Here is a 21,460-nt window from a genome sequence, read left to right as displayed (position 1 = left end):
GTGATTTTGATGAATTTCCTACTTTTATAAACATTTATATATATTATATATTATATATATATATATATATATAAATATAAATTGTGATATTTTAATAATGTTGTTTACTTGTTTTGTACAGGACTGTTATCCAGGGTATCAAGCAGCAATAGATTGCCAGGCAGTAGCTGGCAGAGCCAAGAGAGTTTACAGAGTAGCAGTAGTAAATTACTACAACAACAATTTGGTAGTGTTCGAATTGCCGATCAGGTATTATGAAAAAAACAATAACAATTATTGATACAATAGTTTAAAATATACTATTGTTTTGATTAGGTGATTGAGGAATTAGATGAACAAATGACAATTACAGCAGGAGGGCGGCTAGAAAGGCGCAGCGAGAAACCAAACGTGCGCACAGTCTTCCCACCACAACCGCCATTACCTAATGACTCTGCATCATCGAATTTATCAAACATCACATATACAGAAGTGTTATCAACTAATGACGATTTTGGCTATCAAGATGGAAAGCAGGAAGATACATTGATGCGCAGCGATAGTGACAGTAGTAACCACCACACACCTAGTACATCTAGTTTATTGTTTGTTGTCGAACCAGTGGTGAGCCAATCAGCAACTATAAACAATGAAGCGCCTAACAGTAGGACTTCTTCAGTTAATTATGATTACGAAACATCTAGACGGACACCAGACCATCATGACTAGTATTTTAGTGATTATGTTATTTTTATTTAGAATACAAACACAATGTTAAATAACAAAAAACAAGTTATTTCAATATAATAAAATGAAGTATAATTAAGATGTATAAATAAGTATAATATAATATTACAAAGTACTAACTACCAAATATTATTTTTTGTTTACAACTCTTAAACTAGATTGCTTAAAATATATTTTTAAATTTGCTTTATGTTGAATAATGTTTTCTCATAGTGCAAAAAAAGGAAAAATGTGCATTTTCTAACTATTTTTGTTTAATTTAAATCAAATTCCAAGTATTAATTGATTCAGGTACCATAAACTTATAAAATAGAAAATGTAAAATTATAATAAAAATAATTTGCAATACATTTTGGAATCTATAATTCAACGGTAAAAGTAATGATTTGAATTATACAAATATATTTTTTCTTTTACTTATTACAGTAGGCAAAAAAAAAAGAAAAAATCACATTATAAAAACTATGGCCAAGAAATGGATATAGATGTAAAAATATATTATTTAAGTTACCACGATTACATAATTACTAATAAAGGTTAAATTAATTATACACTATGACAAAGACTTATGCATATTCAGATGAAAATACACAAATTTCAAAAATATTAAAAGTATTTTAAATCAGAGTTGTGAATATAATATTATTATAAAATATTAACTTAAACATTTAGGATAAAATAAATTAAAAATAATTAAAACAACGTATTAATGGAGATACTATCATTTATTAAGCTAAGATTATTAAAACAATGAAAAAGATTCATGCATATTTTATGCCTCTGAAGTTGTCTTAATAAAAAGTATTATGAAAATTATACATTATGAATAATAATGAATACATTTAATACTAATAAATATATACTTAATCAACAAGGATGTACCTAAAATCTTATAAATAATGGATACATAATATCTTAAACGCAAAAGCCTAAAACATAATTTTTTTATATATAAGCTACACCTTTAATTGTGTTACTTCACTGTCTAGTTATGTTACCACAACCATTGATTGAACCTAAGATTATTTAACTATAACAACAGTTCAAGCATATTTAAATGCGTTTGAACTAGTTTTAAAAAAAATATAATATGCCAGAACTTGAAAAATGCTATACAGTATACTAAGCTAACCTACATTTTGAAAATAATAAACAAATAAATATTTTTTGTATTTTAATTTTAATTTTGTTTTTATGTTGTTGCGTGTTTAATTTTTAGCACTTTAGTACTGTACATTAATGTAATTTAATGTTACCTATGAAAATTATTGATTAAGCTAAGATTATTAACCTATGACAAAGATTCATGCATATTTTATGTCTTTGAACTTGTCTTAAAAAATAATTGATCCAATGTATACACTCTGCATAAATACTAATAAATATTTTAAATATAAAGGATGAACCTAAAAGCTTACTAATAATGAATAAACAACATAACTTGGAGAATACTAAACTAACCTACACATTTTGAAGATATTAAATAAAAATTAAGAACTATACTATAAATAAATTTTTTTTTTTATTTTAAAATTTTTTTTTATCACTAAATATTTAATTTTTAGTACTTTACGACTGTAAGCTAATGTAATATAATATTACCTAAAAAATTGTTGATTAAGCTAAGATTATTAAAACTATGACAAAGATTCATGCATATTATATAGCCTCTGAACTTGTCTTAATAAATAATACCATACATTAGTCGATCTTCATGAACACTAATTCATTCATTCAATACTAATAAATACATTTTCTTTTAATTTTAATTTTTTTATCACTAAATATTTAATTTTTAGTACTTTACGACTGTAAGCTAATGTAATATAATATTACCTAAAAAATTGTTGATTAAGCTAAGATTATTAAAACTATGACAAAGATTCATGCATATTATATAGCCTCTGAACTTGTCTTAATAAATAATACCATACATTAGTCGATCTTCATGAACACTAATTCATTCATTCAATACTAATAAATACATTTTCTTTTAATTTTAATTTTTTTATTACAATGTATTTAATTTTTAGTACTTTACTACTGCTGTACACTTATGTAATTTAATGTTACCTCCTAAAATTATTGATTAAGCTAAGATTATTAAAACTATGACTTAAGATTCATGCATATTTTATGCCTATGAACTTGTCTTAATAAATAATGGGCACTCAGGCTATAAACTTTATAAATAATATATATGAACGTCCATCATGAATACTAATGAATTAATTTAATACTAATAAATATTTACTTAAATAACTAAGTTAGATACTAATAAGTAGATTTTTTTTAGATTTTAATTTTTAATTTTTTTTTTTTATACCTATTACTAAGTATTTAGTTTTTAGTATTTTAGTACTGTACTTTAATGTTACCTATGAAAATTGATTAAACTAAGATTATTAAAACTATGACAAATGTTCGTACATATTTTATGTCTCCGAATTTGTCTTAATAAATAATTTATCCGACATATGCACTCTTCATGAATATTAATGAATTCATTGTATACTTATAATTATTTTAAATATCAAGGATGAACCTAAAAGCGTACAAATAATGAAAAAAGATCATAACTTGGAGAATATTATTCAGTATACTAAGCTAACCTACACATTTTGAAAATAATAAATACAAATTAAGAACTATAATAGATAGTACACAAATACTAGATAATAATAAATATATTCTTGGATTTTAATTTTTTTTTTTTTAATTTGCTACGTATTTAATTTTTAGCACATTAGTACAGCATACAGCTAATGTAATATAATGTTACCTAATAAAATTACTGATTAAGCTAATATATTAAAACGATGACAAAGATTCGTACATATTTTATGCCACGGAACTTGTCTTAAAAATAATCAGAATATTATCACTTGAATACCATAGTGTTGTACATTAATGTAGTTTAATGTTACCTTCTAAAATTATTGATTAAGTTAAAATTATTAAAACAATGACAAATATTCAAGCATATTTTAATGCGTTTGAATTTGTCTTAAAAGTAATACCTACCTGAACTTGAAGAATACTATTCAGTATTTTAAGCTAACCTACAAATGTTGATAATAATAAATAAAAATAAAGAATTATAACTAATTTATTAAGGTAAAATTATTAAAACTATGACAAATATTCATACATATTTAATGCCTTTGAAAATGTCTTAAAAGTAATATGGACCCGATCTTGAAGAATACTATTCAGTATTTTAAGCTAACCTAAAAATTTTGTTAATAATAAATAAAAGTCAAGTATTATATTAGATAATAATAAAGAAATTTTTTTTTTCATTACAATGTATTAAATTTTTAGTACTTTAGAACAACAGCTGTCAGCTAATGTAATATAATGTTACCATAAAAAAATTATTAATTTAGCTAAGATTATTAAAACTAGGACAGATTCATGCATACTTTAAGCCTCTGAACATGTCTTAATATATGAAGTAAATCCAACCTTCATGAACACTAACAAATTCATTTAATACTAATAAATATTTTAAATATCAAGAATGTTTAAGCTACAAATAATGAACTAAAATCATAAACGGAACCTAAAACATAATTTTTAAATTTTTTTTTTAATATTACTTACACATTTAATTGTATTATTTCCCTGGATGTAAATCTATATATGTTACCACAATCATTGATTAACCTAAGATTATTAAAACTATGACAAAATATTCAAGCATATTTAAATGCGTTTGAATTTGTCTTATAAGCTAATGTAGTATAATGTAACCTATGAAAATTATTGATTAAGCTAAGATTATTAGAACTATGACAAAATATTAAAGCATATTTAAATGCATTTGAATTTGTCTTAAAAGTAATATAGACCAAACTTGAAGAATACTATTCAGTATTTTAAGCTAACCTACATGTTTATAAAAAAAAAAACAAAAATAAAGATTCATACCAGATACTCAAAGATAATTTTTTTTTTGATTTTGATTTTTTAATTTATTTTTTATCACTTCATATTTAATTTTTAGTATTTTAGTACTGTACATTAATGTAATTTAATGTAGCCTATGAAAATTATTGATTAAGCTAAGATTATTAACCTATGACAAATATTCATGCATATTTTATGCCTCTGAACTTGTCTTAATAAATAATTTACCCAATGTATACTCTCTTCAAGAATATTAATTAATTAAAAATTAATTCATTTAATACTAATAAATACAAATTAAGAGCTATACTACACTAAAAAATACATTTTTTTTTTTTGTTACTTTATATTTAATTTTTAGTACATAACAACTGTACGCTATTGTAATTTAATATTACGTCGTAAAACTTTTGATTAAGCTAAGATCCTTAAAACTATGACAAATATTCATGCATATTTTATGCCTCTGAACTTGTCTTAATAAATAATTTGCCCAATGTATACTCTCTTCATGAATATCAATGAATTCATTTAATACTAATAAATAAAAATTAAGAACTATACTATACTAAAAAATAAATTTTTTTTTTTGTTACTTTATATTTAATTTTTAGTACATAACACAACTGCACGCTATTGTAATTTAATATTACGTCGTACAACTTTTGATTAAACTAAGATTATTAAGACTGATAAAAATTCATGCAAATTTTATCTCTGAATTTGTCTTAATAAATAATAAATTGAAAGTTTACTCACTGCACGAATACTAATGAATTAATTTAAAACTAATATGTACATTTTTTTATGAATTTAATTTTTTTTATTACTATTTATTTAATTTTAGTACTTTACTACTGTACGGAAATATAATTTAATGATATCGCGTACACTAATTGATTAAAACTATGACATTGAATATTTCAAGGATATTTATATGCGTTTGAATTAGTGTTAAAAGTATTAGTGATCAGAGCAGAAGAATAATTTGTTGTATTATAAGCAGCTTAGCTGCTAAGCTACACATTTAGGAAATAATAAACAAAAATTAAGGACTAATAGACATAATATATAATGTTTTATATATTACTACAAATTGAAGTGTTACTATTTTTACTACTTAACGTAAACATATTTTAATGTTACCTCCTAAGATCATTTATTAAGCTTAGACGATGGACATTTTGACAATGATTCAGGCATATTTATGTGACCTTGAACTTGTCTTAAAAATAATCTTTAAAAAAATAATTTTTTTTAATTTCTTATCTTTGTATTATTTCAATTTTAATTTAGTACTTTACTTCTGTATGAAAATGTAGGTTAATGTAATATTAAGTTCCCCTATTATTGATGAATCTCAGATTATTAAAACTATGACAAAATTTAGGTAAAAATGCATAGTATATTTCTGAAGTCGTCTCTTAAAAGCAATTCAATTATTTCTACTCATAACCATAGCATAATTATTAGTATAAATGAATAATTTTAAATTTTAACTTTTAATAAATCACTTAATACTTTTAAAACTGAGAAACAAAAATGAATAACTGTTATTATATATATTTTTATTGATTTTATTACTTATAAAATATTATTTTATTTTAGATAAACATAACATTTTTGAAGTATGCAAATGTAGTTGTCTAAATTTTGATTTAACAAAAACTATGAATGCATTTTTAGATGTCTGTAAATTGCCTTTAACACGATTATTATTGGAAATTGGATAGTATTGAGTATAACCTAGGTACATGGTTGAAATATATTATAAGAACATACTTTTATGTAAGTAGAAACTAACTACTGTTAGGCATTAATTTTAACATTATTGCATTATGTTAATTTGATTTAAATATTACTATCAGTTATTGTATAATTTAAGTGATTCATTAAATAGAATTGTTTATTGTATTCTAAAATCTATCAAATTTTTTAATGTCGTTTTTAAACGTACTCCTTACCTAAATAATTTATGCAAAAAAAATTGTGGTTTAATCTATAATATTTTAATAAATAATACAGTCTCCTAATTTATACCACTTAAAAGTTATTAAAAGAAAATATTTGAAAAAAAAACTTAATGGAAAAATAATTTTTAAATTATGAAACTGGAGCTTAAAAATATAAAATTGATTACTAACTTTTAAATAAGCTGTATAAAATCTTAATCTTTGTTTTGTGTATCCCCATTGTTAGTAGGATTATCATTATGGATTGCTGCTAACATTGATTCTATGTCCAAGTCTCCTGTTTTGTTTTCCACATTTGCATTTTCTTCATCAATTTCTTTCTCAACACTGTCTGGAGTTTCTTGATCAGCTTCTTCTTGTTCAGGCACGGCTGTATCTTCTTCATCCTCTTCTTCTTCAGCGGCTTCTTCTTGTGCAGGCTCAGGTTTTTTTTTGGATTTGACTTCTTTTTCAGTCTTATCTTCTTGAGAGTTTTCAGTTTCTTCTCCTTCGCCTGTATTTTCATTTCCTTCTTCTTGTTCAACATTCGTAGATCCTTCGGTGGGGACGACATTGTCATTTAACATCATATCCGTGTCCACAGTGCCTTTATTGTCATCTTGTTGATTTTCGTCCACATCCATAGGAGACTCTGTCTGTGGATTATTTTCTTGAGCCTTGGATGGTTCTGGTTTCATAACTTTGTTTGAAACCGGACGAGAATCTTCCGGCTCTCTTTCCTAAAAATAAAATAAAATAATTAGGACATGAAGATTCGTTAAAATGTTTAATTTTTTATTTACTCCATTTGAGGTTGATGGAGTTGGCTGATTATGGTCTTTTTGAATATGGTCGAGACAATTAATTCGACTATCAAATGATTTAGAACACACTTGACATCTATAAAGTCTTTTCTTCTGTTGTGGAACCTAAATTAAATATTTAATATAATTTAAAAGATCAATTCAAAATTGTCTCATATTATTAACTGCATTTATAATAATAGTAAATGAGTTACATAAAATTAATATTGAAAGAAATTCTTTTAAAATTAACCCTTTGACGAGTGTTGACATTTATTTACGTAATTCAGTAAGTATGTAATAAGTAAGAGTAATGAGTAATGACGTATATTACTATATAAGTAAGTAATAAGAGAAATGACGATTATTACTATATATACCGCGTTGAGTTATAGTTATGGTGTTTATCGAATTTTAGTGATTGTTATTATTTTTGTACAGATTTCAAACACATAATGAAATATGTACTGCCATCTGTTATCTAACTTTTCTAAAAAAGTTAACTAGATAAGAACATTAATGTATAATATTATATTTATTACAATTATTATTTTCAATATGTATAAGAAGTTGCCTATACTGTCATATTAATTTACTCTGTGGGTAATCATGGTAAAATAATAATACACCCGTCAAATGGTTAAGAGGATTGTCAGCACATTTCTTTTCTCTCTCACCCATAGCAAATTGTTCATTTACAATAATGATTATTATCATATTAATTTCTAAAATTAGAGTGAATTATCACCAAATTTTAAGATAAGATTATTATTTAGGGCACCTTGTAAGCTTTTTATTATATTTTAATTTTAAAGCAAATTATAAATATTTTAAGCTGTACAAACAATTTACAATTTTTAAATACTCATCACTTGTTTGAAAATTAAAATATTGTAAAAAGCCTATGAGGTGACCTAGATAATAATCTTACCTTAAAATATTAAAAGAGGTCATTTCCCTCTAATTTTAGAAATTAATATGATTATGATTATTATTTTGAACATCAAATTTGTTAAATTTCGGGTGGGTCGGAGAAAAAAAAATATACTAACATTCTCTTAAGTTAATGAATAAAAACATAAGTACTAGGTATAATATCTATTTTTAAATTATGATCTCATGGAAAAAAATAGGGTATTTATAATGAAAATTTGTCTTTGTAAAACAGTAACAAGTTCAATGATGCAAAATACAATTTAGAGTAGTTAACATATTATAATTGAAAATTGTTAAGTGGAAAAAGTGAGTGTTGACAAAATTAAAATATGTACTGCAAAATTATAAATTGATCTTATACTAAATTAATATAGTAAAAGATCATATTATTTTCTTATTCTTACCGGAGTTAACGCTTTAGCTGCTGCTTGATTAAGAATAGGTTTTTCAGGCTCCTTTTTGTTCATATGAGTGCGCATGTGGAATCTAAAATTAAAGTATTAATAATAACTTTAAAATAATATTTAATAAAGTACATACCGAACATGACCAAGCTCTTTCGATTGGAATGTACAAAAGCCGCACTTGTATATTTTCATTTTGTTAGCACTTTCTTGTTGTGTTGGTGGTGGTTGTTGTTGTTGTTGTTGTTGTTGTTGATGTTGTGGTTGGTGTTGTTGCTGCTGCTGCTGCGGCGTTTTTAACAATTTTAATGGAGTTTGAACCGGAGTAACTACAGCAGCAGTAGTTACAGTAGGAGAAACTCCTACTGTCAGACCACTAGGTACTTTACGCTGACCTTGTTCTAGTTGTTCCTCTGCCTTTAAATGTCCATTGACAATCTAAGTATAGAATAAAAGTTATTGTTTTATATAACAACCTAATATTATGTAGCTTGTTTCTAATTAGGTTCTATCCTTACCTCAACACCCTTAACAGCCTGATCTGGAGGCAATATTCCATATTTCTTTTGTATATATGACAACATTGCATTTTTAACAAGTTTCAGATCATTTTCCAACTTGTCCATATGAGTCAAAAGAGAAGTACATTTCTTGCACATGTGATCTGCAGGGGTCACAATGACCACAAATTCATCTCCCATAAGCTCAACAATTTTTTCTGGGTATGGTACATTACTATGTGGTGTAATGCTTGAACACACCCGTGTACGTTCACCGTACAATTTTGTATCACAAAGAAAACAGACACCCATTGTACCTAGAAAAAATTATAAATGAAAACTAATTTAACAATTATTAAAAGAATATTAATAGAAATATAATATACATCTAACATTTTACTTTATACTACTATAATAGTTATTTACCGACAATGTAATACCATCTAAATCAATCATCATAGTTGAGTACAAACCAAAATGATATAGCCTAGCAAAAATTGATTATAGTCGGGGCAAAACGAATGTTGGTGGCTACGCCCACTAAACAATATAACACTAGTGAGTAACTTGGATATTTACCATTAACAGTTGAATAAAGATCAAATACAATGGAACCTATAGCACAAAGGAAGCCTGCGGTCACGTAGTAATATGCTAGAAAAAAATTGTCTTATTCGAAACGAATTTGAAAATTGTGTGCTGTTCATGTGTGAACGTTACCTAAAATTATACATTCTCATTAGCCGCCGGCAAAAGTAGACGGAGCCACCAACCGCACATTCGTTTGGCCCCGACATTAAATACCTAAGTAACTTAGTATGAGAAAGGTTGTTACAAATAGAAAATTGAAACCTAAATATCAACAAAATATTAATCCAAGATGCATGTGCCAAAAAATATATTTACAAGGATACACGCACGAAGTGATTCTGACCGTCTATTGAACCACATGGTTCACCGGTGTCAAAGCAATAATCTGACCAGTCACCACTCACAATAATAAGTTAAAAAATAATTTGTTATTGAGATATCATAAAATTAAATAGTTTATAAATGTTACAGTTAGCTTGACAACCTTTGAAACTGCATTTTAATGGGAATGCCCTTTGAGCATTTCTAAGACACAGACATCTGATCCTATACAGTTATATTGTCTAATTTTAGTTTATTACTTATATTATATAAGTAATAAAATAAGTTATATAGAAGTTATATAGAAGATACTAATATATTATAGTTAATATTTTGAATTTTTGAAATGTTGTACTCGCATGTGTTGTGTCCTTTTTACACACATACGACAGCAAATTTGTGCAGTTAAGTTTTGATATTAGAGTGATGACCTACTATAAGGATATAATATATGTATATGATTGACAGCCGATAAGAAGTAGAGAACTACGATAGAGGTGAAGTAAAGAGTGGAGGATGCGTATTAAAATACTGTGATGATACCTATCTAATTTGTCATGAGAAAAAGAATGTGATGAATGATGATAGCTGGGAGACTAAAAGGTAAAAGAATGGTATGGGGTTCCGGAATGTAACATACTATAATTGATTTTCGTCCAATTTTAAGTAGGTACTGCATACAATACTTATAATGTGCTGTATATACCTACTCATTAATTACCTATAATTATGTAATATTAATTTTTAAATTTAGATATTTTGTTTTATTACAATTAAACATAAATAGGCGGACGACAATAGTTCATAACTTGGTGACTTAATATGATGTAACGCCTATTACATCCAAAATTATGAATAATATTTATTGGTGAATATATTAGTTAATCGACCCAATTAATAAACAAAACAAACAAACGAATAATTACTAGTGATAAGTATCCAGTGAATAATTAAAGTAGGCAGACAATTTGAGCGTTGTAAACAAAATAACGTGAATCGCCCGAAACAATTCCGTCGCAGCCGGGTAAAAACTAAGCACGCGCGTTCGAACTACGTGAACAAGCGGACGGCGGCCATTACGTAACGAACGGGTGAACGACGGTGATACACAACAATTGCAACCACCGTTAAAAGTTGAAACGTAAACGAGTGACGACACGACAGGGGAGAACATCGACCGAACGCAGGCACCACACCCACCTAGACGCGAACGTTAAAAACGGTTAACAAAAAAGAAACCGGGCAAACATAAAAAGACCGGCGAGTGTACGATTGTCGAGTTTTTATTAATTTGTTGTCTGCGGTCTTTGTACGCTACGCGACATAGCGTCCGGTAAGCAATAGTATACCGCGGTATCGAGTAGTTTGCCGGGGTGGTAACATTGTATCGACCGACGACGCGGCAGTAACGGCGCCGCGTCCGTTACTCCTCTAGTCAATTTGTACGACGGATTTCGGGCGATAAAAAACCAGCGTCGCCGCCGACCAACGATCGAACGCGGGAACTCACAAAGACTGACAGACACCCGCGACGTAGGCGCGCGCCGTTTTGAATATCAAACGAACGATTAGGCGTAGCCCGATCGTCAAAAAACGAAATATGAACTAATCGTGATGATTTTAGAAATAAACGTCGGAAAGGTCGAGTACTGCACGACGATCGGACATTTGGACGGATACTACTGTAGTAAAGCCGCAGCGACATCAGACGGGCCCGTCATGGCGCCAACGATGAATGAAGTTTAAAAATGGCGTCCTTCTCGGGCGACTACGGCTTCGCCGAGACCAACAGTTTTCGGGAAATAGCATTTTAAATAGTCCCACACACTTAATTTCAAGCTAAGGTTATTCGAATCGCACTTCGACAGTTGTTGAGCCCGGACGTTATACGCCGGATCCGCCGCCTCTGACGAGTGCATGATAAAAAAAAATGGCGTCTACAACTTCGCCGAGACTAACACTTTTCGGGAAATAACTTATTTTAATCAGTCTCACACACACACCAATTTCAAGCTAAAGTTATTCGCGAAGAGATTTAAACAACGGCCTCAAAATGGTTAGACGACAGGTCCGCCACTGACGAGTACCTATAAAAAAAAAATGGCCTCCACACGACAGCTACGACTTCCCGCGTGAACATTACACGTTTTGGACAATAGCTTTTTTTTAGTCGATCCCGCGCGCCTAATTCGTTTCGAACAATTCGTGCGGTTAATAATGTTAGAAAGACAATTAGAAAACCTAACCTACAATGGGTAATTTTTTAAAATCTATGTTTTTAAACGAAAAGGTCTTGCGGTATTGTAGAGGCGTAATTAGACAAAAATTCAGCGAGTAACAAAAGAGGATGTTTGATTTCAAACGTTCGAATAAACGTCTACTATTTAACAACAAAGCGAGCCAAGTAAAAATGAAAGCGGCCATCGCTTCCATATTTACCAAAACTTAATAAATCGATTTCGAACAATGTACGCTTCATAGACGTTTGCGAGAGAACGAATTATAACCATAGGCGCGTTATTTTATTAAGTAAACGATAATTATTATTGTCGGTAGATAAAAAATAAAAAATGTTCAATGCTCACCTTTGGTTCGACAACGTGCGCGTGGGTACGTCGTACGAACCAAAAATCGTAAGAGACGACTTCCTCTGATGAAAGGCCAGCAATTCACTCAGCGGTCGGCAACAAACATCCGCAGCAAGACGTACGCACGCCCCACGATTGAACAATTAAAACGAACAAATTAAAATCTTAAGTAATGGCGCGGAGTGACGGTTACAGCGAGAGATGAACGCGACTCTTCGGTTCGTGAGACTGTGTGAGAGTGTGAGACGCGAGTACTGAGTGTGCATATGTGCCGAGTAGAGACGCCGATTGTAATGGACGGGGACGCGACGAGGGGGAATGACAACACTATGGAACACCGCGAATTGGTGACCAAGCCGACAAACGATCGGAACGACTGGCCCTACTGTACCGGTTATTATGTTAGAAATTGACGTACACGGAACGTTCGTAAGTACGAAACGAGCGAGACGAGAGACTCCCATTGGCTGTCAGACAAAGCCGGTGTGGCATCATACCATAGTTGTGGTAAAATATGCGGTACCGGCTTTATACCGATACCTCGGTTCACAGTAAAGTTATTCGAGACGACAATTAAGTTCGTTATCACTTTATCGTTTACATTTCAGAATAATTACGCGGCCACTTTGGTCGATTGTGGAACGTGTATAGTGATTATAGTGATAGCGCATTATACCATCATATTTTAATCATGAGCCGTATTGAAATAATGAAATGTACACGACTAAACTTTACTTGTTAGACGTTTTACCTTCATTTTTCAGATTATTTTCATCCGTGCGGTGTTTGTTTTGAATATTATTAAAATATTCATAACTGCATGCATTTCGTATTGTCTCCTATCGGACAGTTTATAAATTAAATCTCAATATTGCGAACTCCGATTGATAGTGTAATGAATTATAACGACAACACATTCAATAGTGAGTCATAATATATCAGTATTAGGTATACTATTGTAAACTATTTTATTTGCGTTTTTTTTTCTTAATTAGCTATGCCGGGTAACAACAGCAATAAACGTCTAACAAGACGTCCTATGGAAACACCTGGTTTAGATGTGAATAGTATGCCTCCACAACAAGTACAATACAACTATGCCCAACCGACTATGTACTCTCAGCCACAAGAACCTCAGACAATGCCTTCTCAACAACAATTCTATTACAATGACTTTACATCAATTCCATCACCACAACAACATGGGTATGGAAATAGTGATTTTGGATACGCTGGATCAATGCCAACAGATAACATAAATCACCGACAACATTACACGTCAAGTAATTATTAATAATGATTTATATCGATATAGGTATTTTAGAGCGTTAAATCATGTTATGTATGAAAGCAGTAATATTGTTCTGTCAATCTGTCATGGTAGAACTTTTATAATCAATTTTTATGCCTAGAAAGATTAATAGGTTTTAATAAAAAAAATATCCTAAATAAATATAAAAAAGAATGGAGATTATCCATATCATAAATAATTACAAATATAATACAACAAAGTGTATGTTTATATTATATAGAAATAATATATATGTATATGAGTGCCTGTTAATGGTATGACACCCTAGTATAAATAATATTTATCTTATTACCTATGTAATAAATATCCATCAAGGTTTTTATGTTTAGCATTTCCACCTTTAACATAGTTTTTATCATCTAACTGTGGAGGGCTATATAAATCAAGACAAACATTTTTACTTAGATTAACTTTGACAACTAAAGTTTACAACTTGAAACCACAGTTTTTGAGTTTTATATCTATTAAATATTATAGGTAGGCTTACAATAAAGGGATTATTCTTTTATTATAATTTAAAAAGGGATGTATGTTACAAGTGGGTCACTATAATAAATGGTATTAAATTTGAAGTGGAGACGGTTTGTCAGTCAATGATATTTTAAATGTCATTACTTATTATTAATATGGTAGCCGGTAAGTTAAATTAATTTTATAAAACTAAAATAATTACTCATATCATTATTCTTGGTTATTTAATATGAAATTTCGTCCAAATTTTAACTTAAAATAACTATAAAAGAACTATGTTTATATATTATATATTTTATATTTTTGGTTACAGAATCAACTTCTAATATGCAACATTCTTTTACATTTTCAATCCAAATAAAAGTTGAACTTTTTATAAATTTTCAATTTAATAAATTATGTCAAAATTTGAGCTTTAAAAAGCTTATACATTTTGTGTAAAATTTCCCGTTTTTCTTTGTTTTTTTTTATTTTTTCTGGCGCTCTTGAAAGCTATTGGGAATTGTAATCTCCTTAATTCACTAACTAGATTCATTTTCCATCAAACAAGATACTGAAGTTGAAAATCGAAGCATTATTTCAACTACTTATCGTGTACAGAAACAAATAAAAAAAAACACATCTTTGTAAAATCAATACATTTTTTGCTATGCTCAGAATTTAAAATATGAATATTGTGTTTTATTATCTTGTAATATATTATGTTATCAAGTTTCTAATAGATCATAGAACTTGATACATTCACATTTATCATTTTTCGTTTGAATATGAAAGGTTAATTCATCAGAAATTTGATTCATTATCCACAGAACAGTCAATTCTTTTCATTTTGGCAGTTTTCATTTCACACATTAGGTTTTAAAAGTTTTTAAGGATATTTAAGATGTATGTTTATTCGAGAAATAAATTAGTATCTGTTAATTTTTATCATTTTTTGGTGTACTAGTATCACATAATAACATTATATATTTTTATGCTGCACTTATAACATTTAATAATTATTGTTAATTTATTAATTTATTATTCTAGAATCTAGAACAATTATCAAAAGTCTTAAAAGCAATAATTTATTACCATATTGAATGTAACTACATAATTTGTCTCAACCTTTATTTTTAAACCTGGTGCTGTTGGCATTCTTGGATCCACACATGAAAGACTCTGTGGCCATTCTTTTGTATAAAAAATATTTAAACAATTCTATTATCAAAATGTTTATTCTATGTTGATTATAATTTTAGGCCCGGGTCCAAGTCCTCAACAAACACAACCAATAATGTTTAATCCTTCAAATAATTTAGTTGATGCATTTGGAAGTAATCCACTCTTAGCAGGAGTAACTGTGCGATACGGACAGAAAATTTTAGGACAGGTTGTTGATGAAAATGTTGGAAAATATACGAGCGGAATAAGTTCAGAAATAAAACGTTATTTTGCTGTAGACACACGTTATGTGATCAGCAAACTTGGTTTATTATTGTTTCCGTTTGTCCATACAGTAAGTTTTCAAAATAATATTGTTCTATTTATTTCAAACTAAACAGTTTTTTTAAAATTAATATTCAAAACAAAATGATTTTTTTAAATTTATTGAATAAAGTTAACTCGTTGAATTGTTTTCAAGGATTGGTCAATTATGCTAGAATCAACAGAGCAATCCGATGATCGTCGACGAGCAAGACCAAAAACAGATGTCAATGCACCAGATCTTTATATTCCTACTGTAGCTTTTGTAACGTAAGACTAATATTATATCTGTTTCAATAATGTTTCTATTAAAATTAACTATTTTTCAGATATTTACTATTTTTGGGTCTCATTCTTGGTAAACACGGGCAATTCAGTCCAGAACTTTTAAGTGTACAGGCTTCTCGTGTTCTTGCTTGGGAAGTAATAGTGGTTTTAGTGGAAATAATGGCACTATATGTTACAAATATACAAAGTTCACTACGTGCTTTTGATCTAACGGCTTATTCAGGATACAAGTATTTTGGGTAAGCAATTTTTCAAAATGTCTGAAGACTAAAATGTATAGTCTTCTTATGTTTTACTAATTTTATGAGAACTTTATTTATCTTACTTCCCGGTAAATATATTATTTGTAACGAAATAATATCATATTAATATTTTTTTATTTACAGAATTATAAGCTGTATTCCAATTGGTTTACTTTTTGGAGAAACTGCATTTTATCTTGCCTTACTATACATTGGAATTGCATTTATGTACTTTTTGGTAATATATTTTATATTATAATTTTTAAATAATTCTACATTAACTATAGATGTATTATTTATAATTATTTTAATCTTTAGTTATTTTCAATGAGATGGCAGTTGAATTCAATAGCGACAGTTGCCAATGTTGGCCAACCAGTAGTAATGGTTGAGTACAAGCGTAAGAGGACTTTATACTTCCTGATTTTAGCAGTCGCCATCCAGCCAATAACTGCGTGGTACCTAATATCATATTTAACATTCACTATGAGATGAATATAACTGGAAGATATTTCAAAAAAAATATTTATGCCATGAAACAATGCAATCATGTTATTAAAAACTGTATATATTATATACATATTATCTTTTTATATATTTTAATAGTCTTTGTTGGTATGATACTTTTAGGACTACATTTTAACAATGTATCATATTACATATACTGAAATACGTGTAGACAGTTAATTTTTTTTATATCTTTAATAGCGTAATTAATTTAATTTTGGGCTTTTGAATTAAGAATGTAATACATACATATAAAATGTATTTTTTAATAAAAAAAAAAAAAAACCACATCTATACTAAGAATTAGTGTATTAATTTTACTAATTGTAAATCTAAAATTAATCTCAGCATTATACTTTTTTTGTATAGGTACTAAAATCATGTAGTATGTATACTTGTATGAAGATAATAATATGTGTATTCTGTGTAATAGCACTTATAAATTTTTATTTGAAACTCAATGATTTAATTCAAATGAAGCCCTAATATAAATTGAATTTTTACTTTAAAGTTACTATGGCTTATCATTTTATTAAATGTTTTACAAAATTAAAATATCTTATCTTTTGATTTTTTTTTTAATTTGTATATTGTGCATCCTTTATGATAATTATTTAAAAATTTGAATTAAAATATATTCTAACTTGTAACATATTATGTTATATATTATTATTTTTCTTGTCGTCATCATTAATTATGGAACCATACAATCAGTCTCCTAACTTAAATATTACTTCAAACTAATTAATTTCAACCTAAGGAATAAGGATATTTTATTTAACATTATTTTGTGAATGAAACGGAGTTGAAGTTTTATTATCCATGCTATGTTTTTGTCAGCCATTAAGACTGTACTCGATTATAATACTAATTTGGTGTTGTTGAGAAAATAATTTCATATAAAAATAGTTTTATTTATTTTCAATTTTTCAATATACATTGGTAAAATATTCTAAACTATATCAAAACTGAATTGAATTAGCTAAGATATATAATTTAAAATTGTCAATGACATTTAAAACAATTTGGTTTAAATTAAATTCTTGATTCTGTGTTTTTACATTTTTAATTTCTACAAAACCATTTTATTATGTATTTTATATTCTTATAGCATATTATAATTTAATTGTCATCTATTTCATGGGTATAAAACTGATTAAAATTGTACATCTTGTCACAAAAATATTTGCCTTGTTATCTAGCTAACATAGTTTTTTTTAACCATAATATAGTGCAAAATATTTATTTAAAATCATAGAAAATTTGACGATTTAAAATCTATAGACCAGAGATATTCAAACTTTTTCATCCTGTGGCTTCTTTATGTATTCACAATATTTTGACAGCTACCAAATTATTATGAAAAAATTGGAACAATACAAATACAATATGGGTGACTTTACTACTGAAAATAAAACTTCAAATAGTTTTGTAATATGTTTTGTTAACGGTTCCATAATCCCTTTAATGATTATAAATAATATTTATATTAATTATTTATGGATATACTCCATAGTAATAATATATGGAGTATATGATATGCATTAATAATGGTTCCAAGGGCTTTGATGTAGCTCTCTTCGCGATCCCTGGGAGCCGCTTCACTTAGTTTAAATACCTCTGCCATAAACAAATTTATATATTCAACAAGCTTACCACATATTATCATGAATTTTAATTGATTTATAAATAATATAAAATTTAAATAAATATGCTATTTTTAAAAGTAATGAGTAAGTACAACATTTAATTATCTTCTCTATTATTTATACATATAATTATTAATAAATTATAACATAAATAATGTATACTTTACACCTTCCCTCCTCCGCCATAACAAACTGTTATATTTGATATATAGTGATGTTACTACTATATAATATTGATTTATGCTATTATATGTTATAAAACAAACAAATTGCAATGAAGCTTAAAAACTAAAATGCTTAAATAAAACAATAGAAACTGCTCATTTCACATTATTGTTGTATTCATAGATTTATCAAAATACTGTATTTCATGTTACATATTTATCTTCATAAGGAAATACATATTATCTTGTTAATTAAAAGGTTTTCAATCCCCCCTCACCAAGATTATGTTAGCAAATTTTAAACATGTCAATAATTTAATAAATATTATATTATTGACATGCTTAAAATTGTAGTTGATTTATTATGTAAATTAAAATGAATATTTTAACATTTAATTGAAGTATCTGTTCGAATGCATTACTGTATTTTTAGAAAAAACTATCTACTTCAAATTGTTGTGACTGTTCCCCATTAGACCTTTATCATTATTGCTATTATTATTATTTATTCTATTGATGTCTTTCTTCATTTTCCAATTTTATTGGTATATTATGTTTTTATTGACGAAAGCCGATGACACGTATGGTCTCACATTCCTACAAGTTTATAGTTTCACATTTGTATTACTATTTTAAATCAAATGAAATCAAGGTCAGCATTACTAAGAATTTTATTTAAATTATTTGTTACCTACACATTGATTAAATCTGTGTATTAGATTGTATGATTAATAAATTACAAAAAAATTAAATTAAAATAGTTTAGAACATTTTTGATTTATTATATCGATTGTATATATATTATAAAATATAATTTTTAGCAAACCATGAACAAAAATATATATGTGTAATCTCAAAAAAAATCTCAAATCCTAAATGTATTAATTATAATATTCTTGTGGTAATACTTGTATTAAAAAATGTAACATCACAGTCTTTATCAAAAATAATTTCTCATGTGCCTCCAGCTGATGACCTAATTGATGCTAATAATTTCAGCTCAAATGACATTGCAATTTGTATCAATACAATTTTACAACGTTCTGAAATTAATGATATATTAATTAATTTTTGGAATTCAGATTCTTGTATTTTTAATAAGTAAAAAAAGTTTAAATTGCAAATAAAATTGAATTGACAAAGAAAAAAGAAAACTAGAGCTTATAATTTAATTTGTGATCCTTTAGTTGTTTAATTTAAATTCTTAAATAATTAGTTAAAATAAAAACAGATTAAAATTTAATTTAAGCATTTTATATTGATTTATAAATATAACTAATGAAAATTATAAAACTGGTATACATGGTAAGACAGTATTCAATATATAATGATACATGCAACAAAAAATAGAAATTAAACTAATTACTTTTGAGATTTTCTTCAAAATTAAAGTTTTGGCTAACATATTACGATTGTCTTAACGTCGATACTCGATAACAATCATTAATTAGGAGTATACATTATACACATTAAAAAAATATATCTTAATTTCAATTTTTACATACTTATCTGTGTAAATTATTGGAACTAGAAAGGGATGAACAATTTTGTTATTTTTCCTTAAAAAAAAGAACTAGTTCAATTTCTCGTTCTTTTTTTATAAAAAAGAATTCGTTCATCGTGCCGATCATTAAAAAGGAATCCGTTCCTTTTGGAACTCGTTCCTTCCAAACACTGGGTCAAGCCCCCCATCATTGGCTTTGGAGTGGATAATCTTCCATATTCAGTTTGATGTGAATTTTGAATCAATTCAAATTATATTCATTGGTTGGTGTTCCTTATTGTTAAATATTATACTAGGTAGGTACCTAAATAAAAATTTTTGAGAGGATAGGGCATTTTCCAATTTTCCACTCCTATTTAGCTACGTTGTTTTATTTTTTTGATCCCCCCTCCCTTACAGAATTCATGTTTACACCACTGAGTGAATCAACCTCTTATGAACCATAATGGTAACTGGTAAGAACATTATGAGTGTTCTATGTAGATTCTTTATAATAGTTCAATTTTTTAGCAAGTTTTGTTGAAGTACTTTTTTCAAAAGTATTTAAAATTTTAAAATACGTATTTCAGTACTTGAGTATACCTAGTTAAAAAATATTTGAATACTTCTACTCAAGTACTTACTTTACAGACAATACAGGACTGGTAAAAATATACAATAGTTGTACAGTAAAACCTGTGTAAAACGGAAACGGTTGGGACCGGATATTTTTTCCATTTTAGACAGGTTTCCATTTAATACAGGTTGTAAAAAAAAAAATTAACAATAGATCTTTATTACATATAATTTATTATTTATTATTTAATTCATTTTTATTTCATATATTTTACATATTATTTATTAATCCTTACTCCAAAATTCATCCAATGTTTTTTGTTTTGTTATTTGACTTGCCATTTTCTTTTCTACTAAATTTTTCAAGTTCAGAATTGATTCAAGAAGTTCATTTTCATTATTTTGATCCAATGCGAACATTTCTAATCGTTTTATTTCATGCAGGGCGTTCTTATACGTTTTAATATCATTGCCGTGCAATGGTACATTATCTGTTTCGTCTTCGGAACTGGCATTGTTCAACGTCTATTGAAGTGCAACGTTTCACTGTAGTATCAGTAATAATATC

The 21,460-nt window shown here is 27.5% G+C and overlaps 3 protein-coding genes across 5 annotated transcripts in view; 2 read left to right on the top strand and 1 right to left on the bottom strand.

Annotated features, from left to right (window-relative positions):
• The window catches only part of LOC100166402 (bestrophin-4), a 30,563-nt gene extending 28,495 nt beyond the window's left edge, over positions 1 to 2,068 (top strand). For both annotated transcript variants that reach the window (XM_008189921.3, XM_008189922.3), the window contains exons 10-11: positions 122 to 249; positions 316 to 2,068. In XM_008189921.3, coding sequence (XP_008188143.1) covers positions 122 to 249; positions 316 to 708 — 521 coding nt within the window. In that variant the 3' untranslated portion in view covers positions 709 to 2,068. The remainder of the gene's footprint in view (positions 1 to 121; positions 250 to 315) is intronic.
• A 3,001-nt stretch (positions 2,069 to 5,069) lies between these two features.
• On the bottom strand, positions 5,070 to 13,047 carry LOC100168473 (RE1-silencing transcription factor). Of its 2 annotated transcripts, none has more exons than XM_001943340.5 (6): positions 12,731 to 13,047; positions 9,252 to 9,550; positions 8,870 to 9,171; positions 8,734 to 8,815; positions 7,394 to 7,519; positions 5,070 to 7,330 (listed from the first exon to the last, which is right to left on the bottom strand). In XM_001943340.5, the coding sequence occupies exons 2-6, from the start codon at positions 9,543 to 9,545 to the stop codon at positions 6,806 to 6,808; spliced, it is 1,329 nt and encodes a 442-aa protein (XP_001943375.1). In that variant the 5' UTR covers positions 9,546 to 9,550; positions 12,731 to 13,047; the 3' UTR covers positions 5,070 to 6,805. The 2 variants fall into 2 exon arrangements, with proteins under 2 accessions (XP_001943375.1, XP_016663983.1); XM_016808494.2 differs by lacking the exon at positions 12,731 to 13,047 and adding an exon at positions 11,072 to 11,550.
• A 340-nt stretch (positions 13,048 to 13,387) lies between these two features.
• LOC100159575 (protein YIF1B) lies at positions 13,388 to 17,590 on the top strand. The gene is made up of 7 exons (XM_001942766.5): positions 13,388 to 13,656; positions 13,729 to 14,016; positions 15,758 to 16,014; positions 16,141 to 16,253; positions 16,313 to 16,510; positions 16,658 to 16,751; positions 16,832 to 17,590. Exons 1-7 carry the CDS (start codon positions 13,629 to 13,631, stop codon positions 17,006 to 17,008), a joined length of 1,155 nt encoding a protein of 384 aa, XP_001942801.2. The 5' UTR covers positions 13,388 to 13,628; the 3' UTR covers positions 17,009 to 17,590.
• The last annotated feature ends 3,870 nt before the right edge of the window (positions 17,591 to 21,460 follow it).

Source organism: Acyrthosiphon pisum, chromosome X (genome assembly GCF_005508785.2).
Source record: "Acyrthosiphon pisum isolate AL4f chromosome X, pea_aphid_22Mar2018_4r6ur, whole genome shotgun sequence".
Classification (NCBI taxonomy): domain Eukaryota; kingdom Metazoa; phylum Arthropoda; class Insecta; order Hemiptera; family Aphididae; genus Acyrthosiphon; species Acyrthosiphon pisum.
The sequence above is the reverse complement of the archived record's forward strand: the minus strand, read 5'-3'. Positions and strand labels throughout refer to the sequence as shown.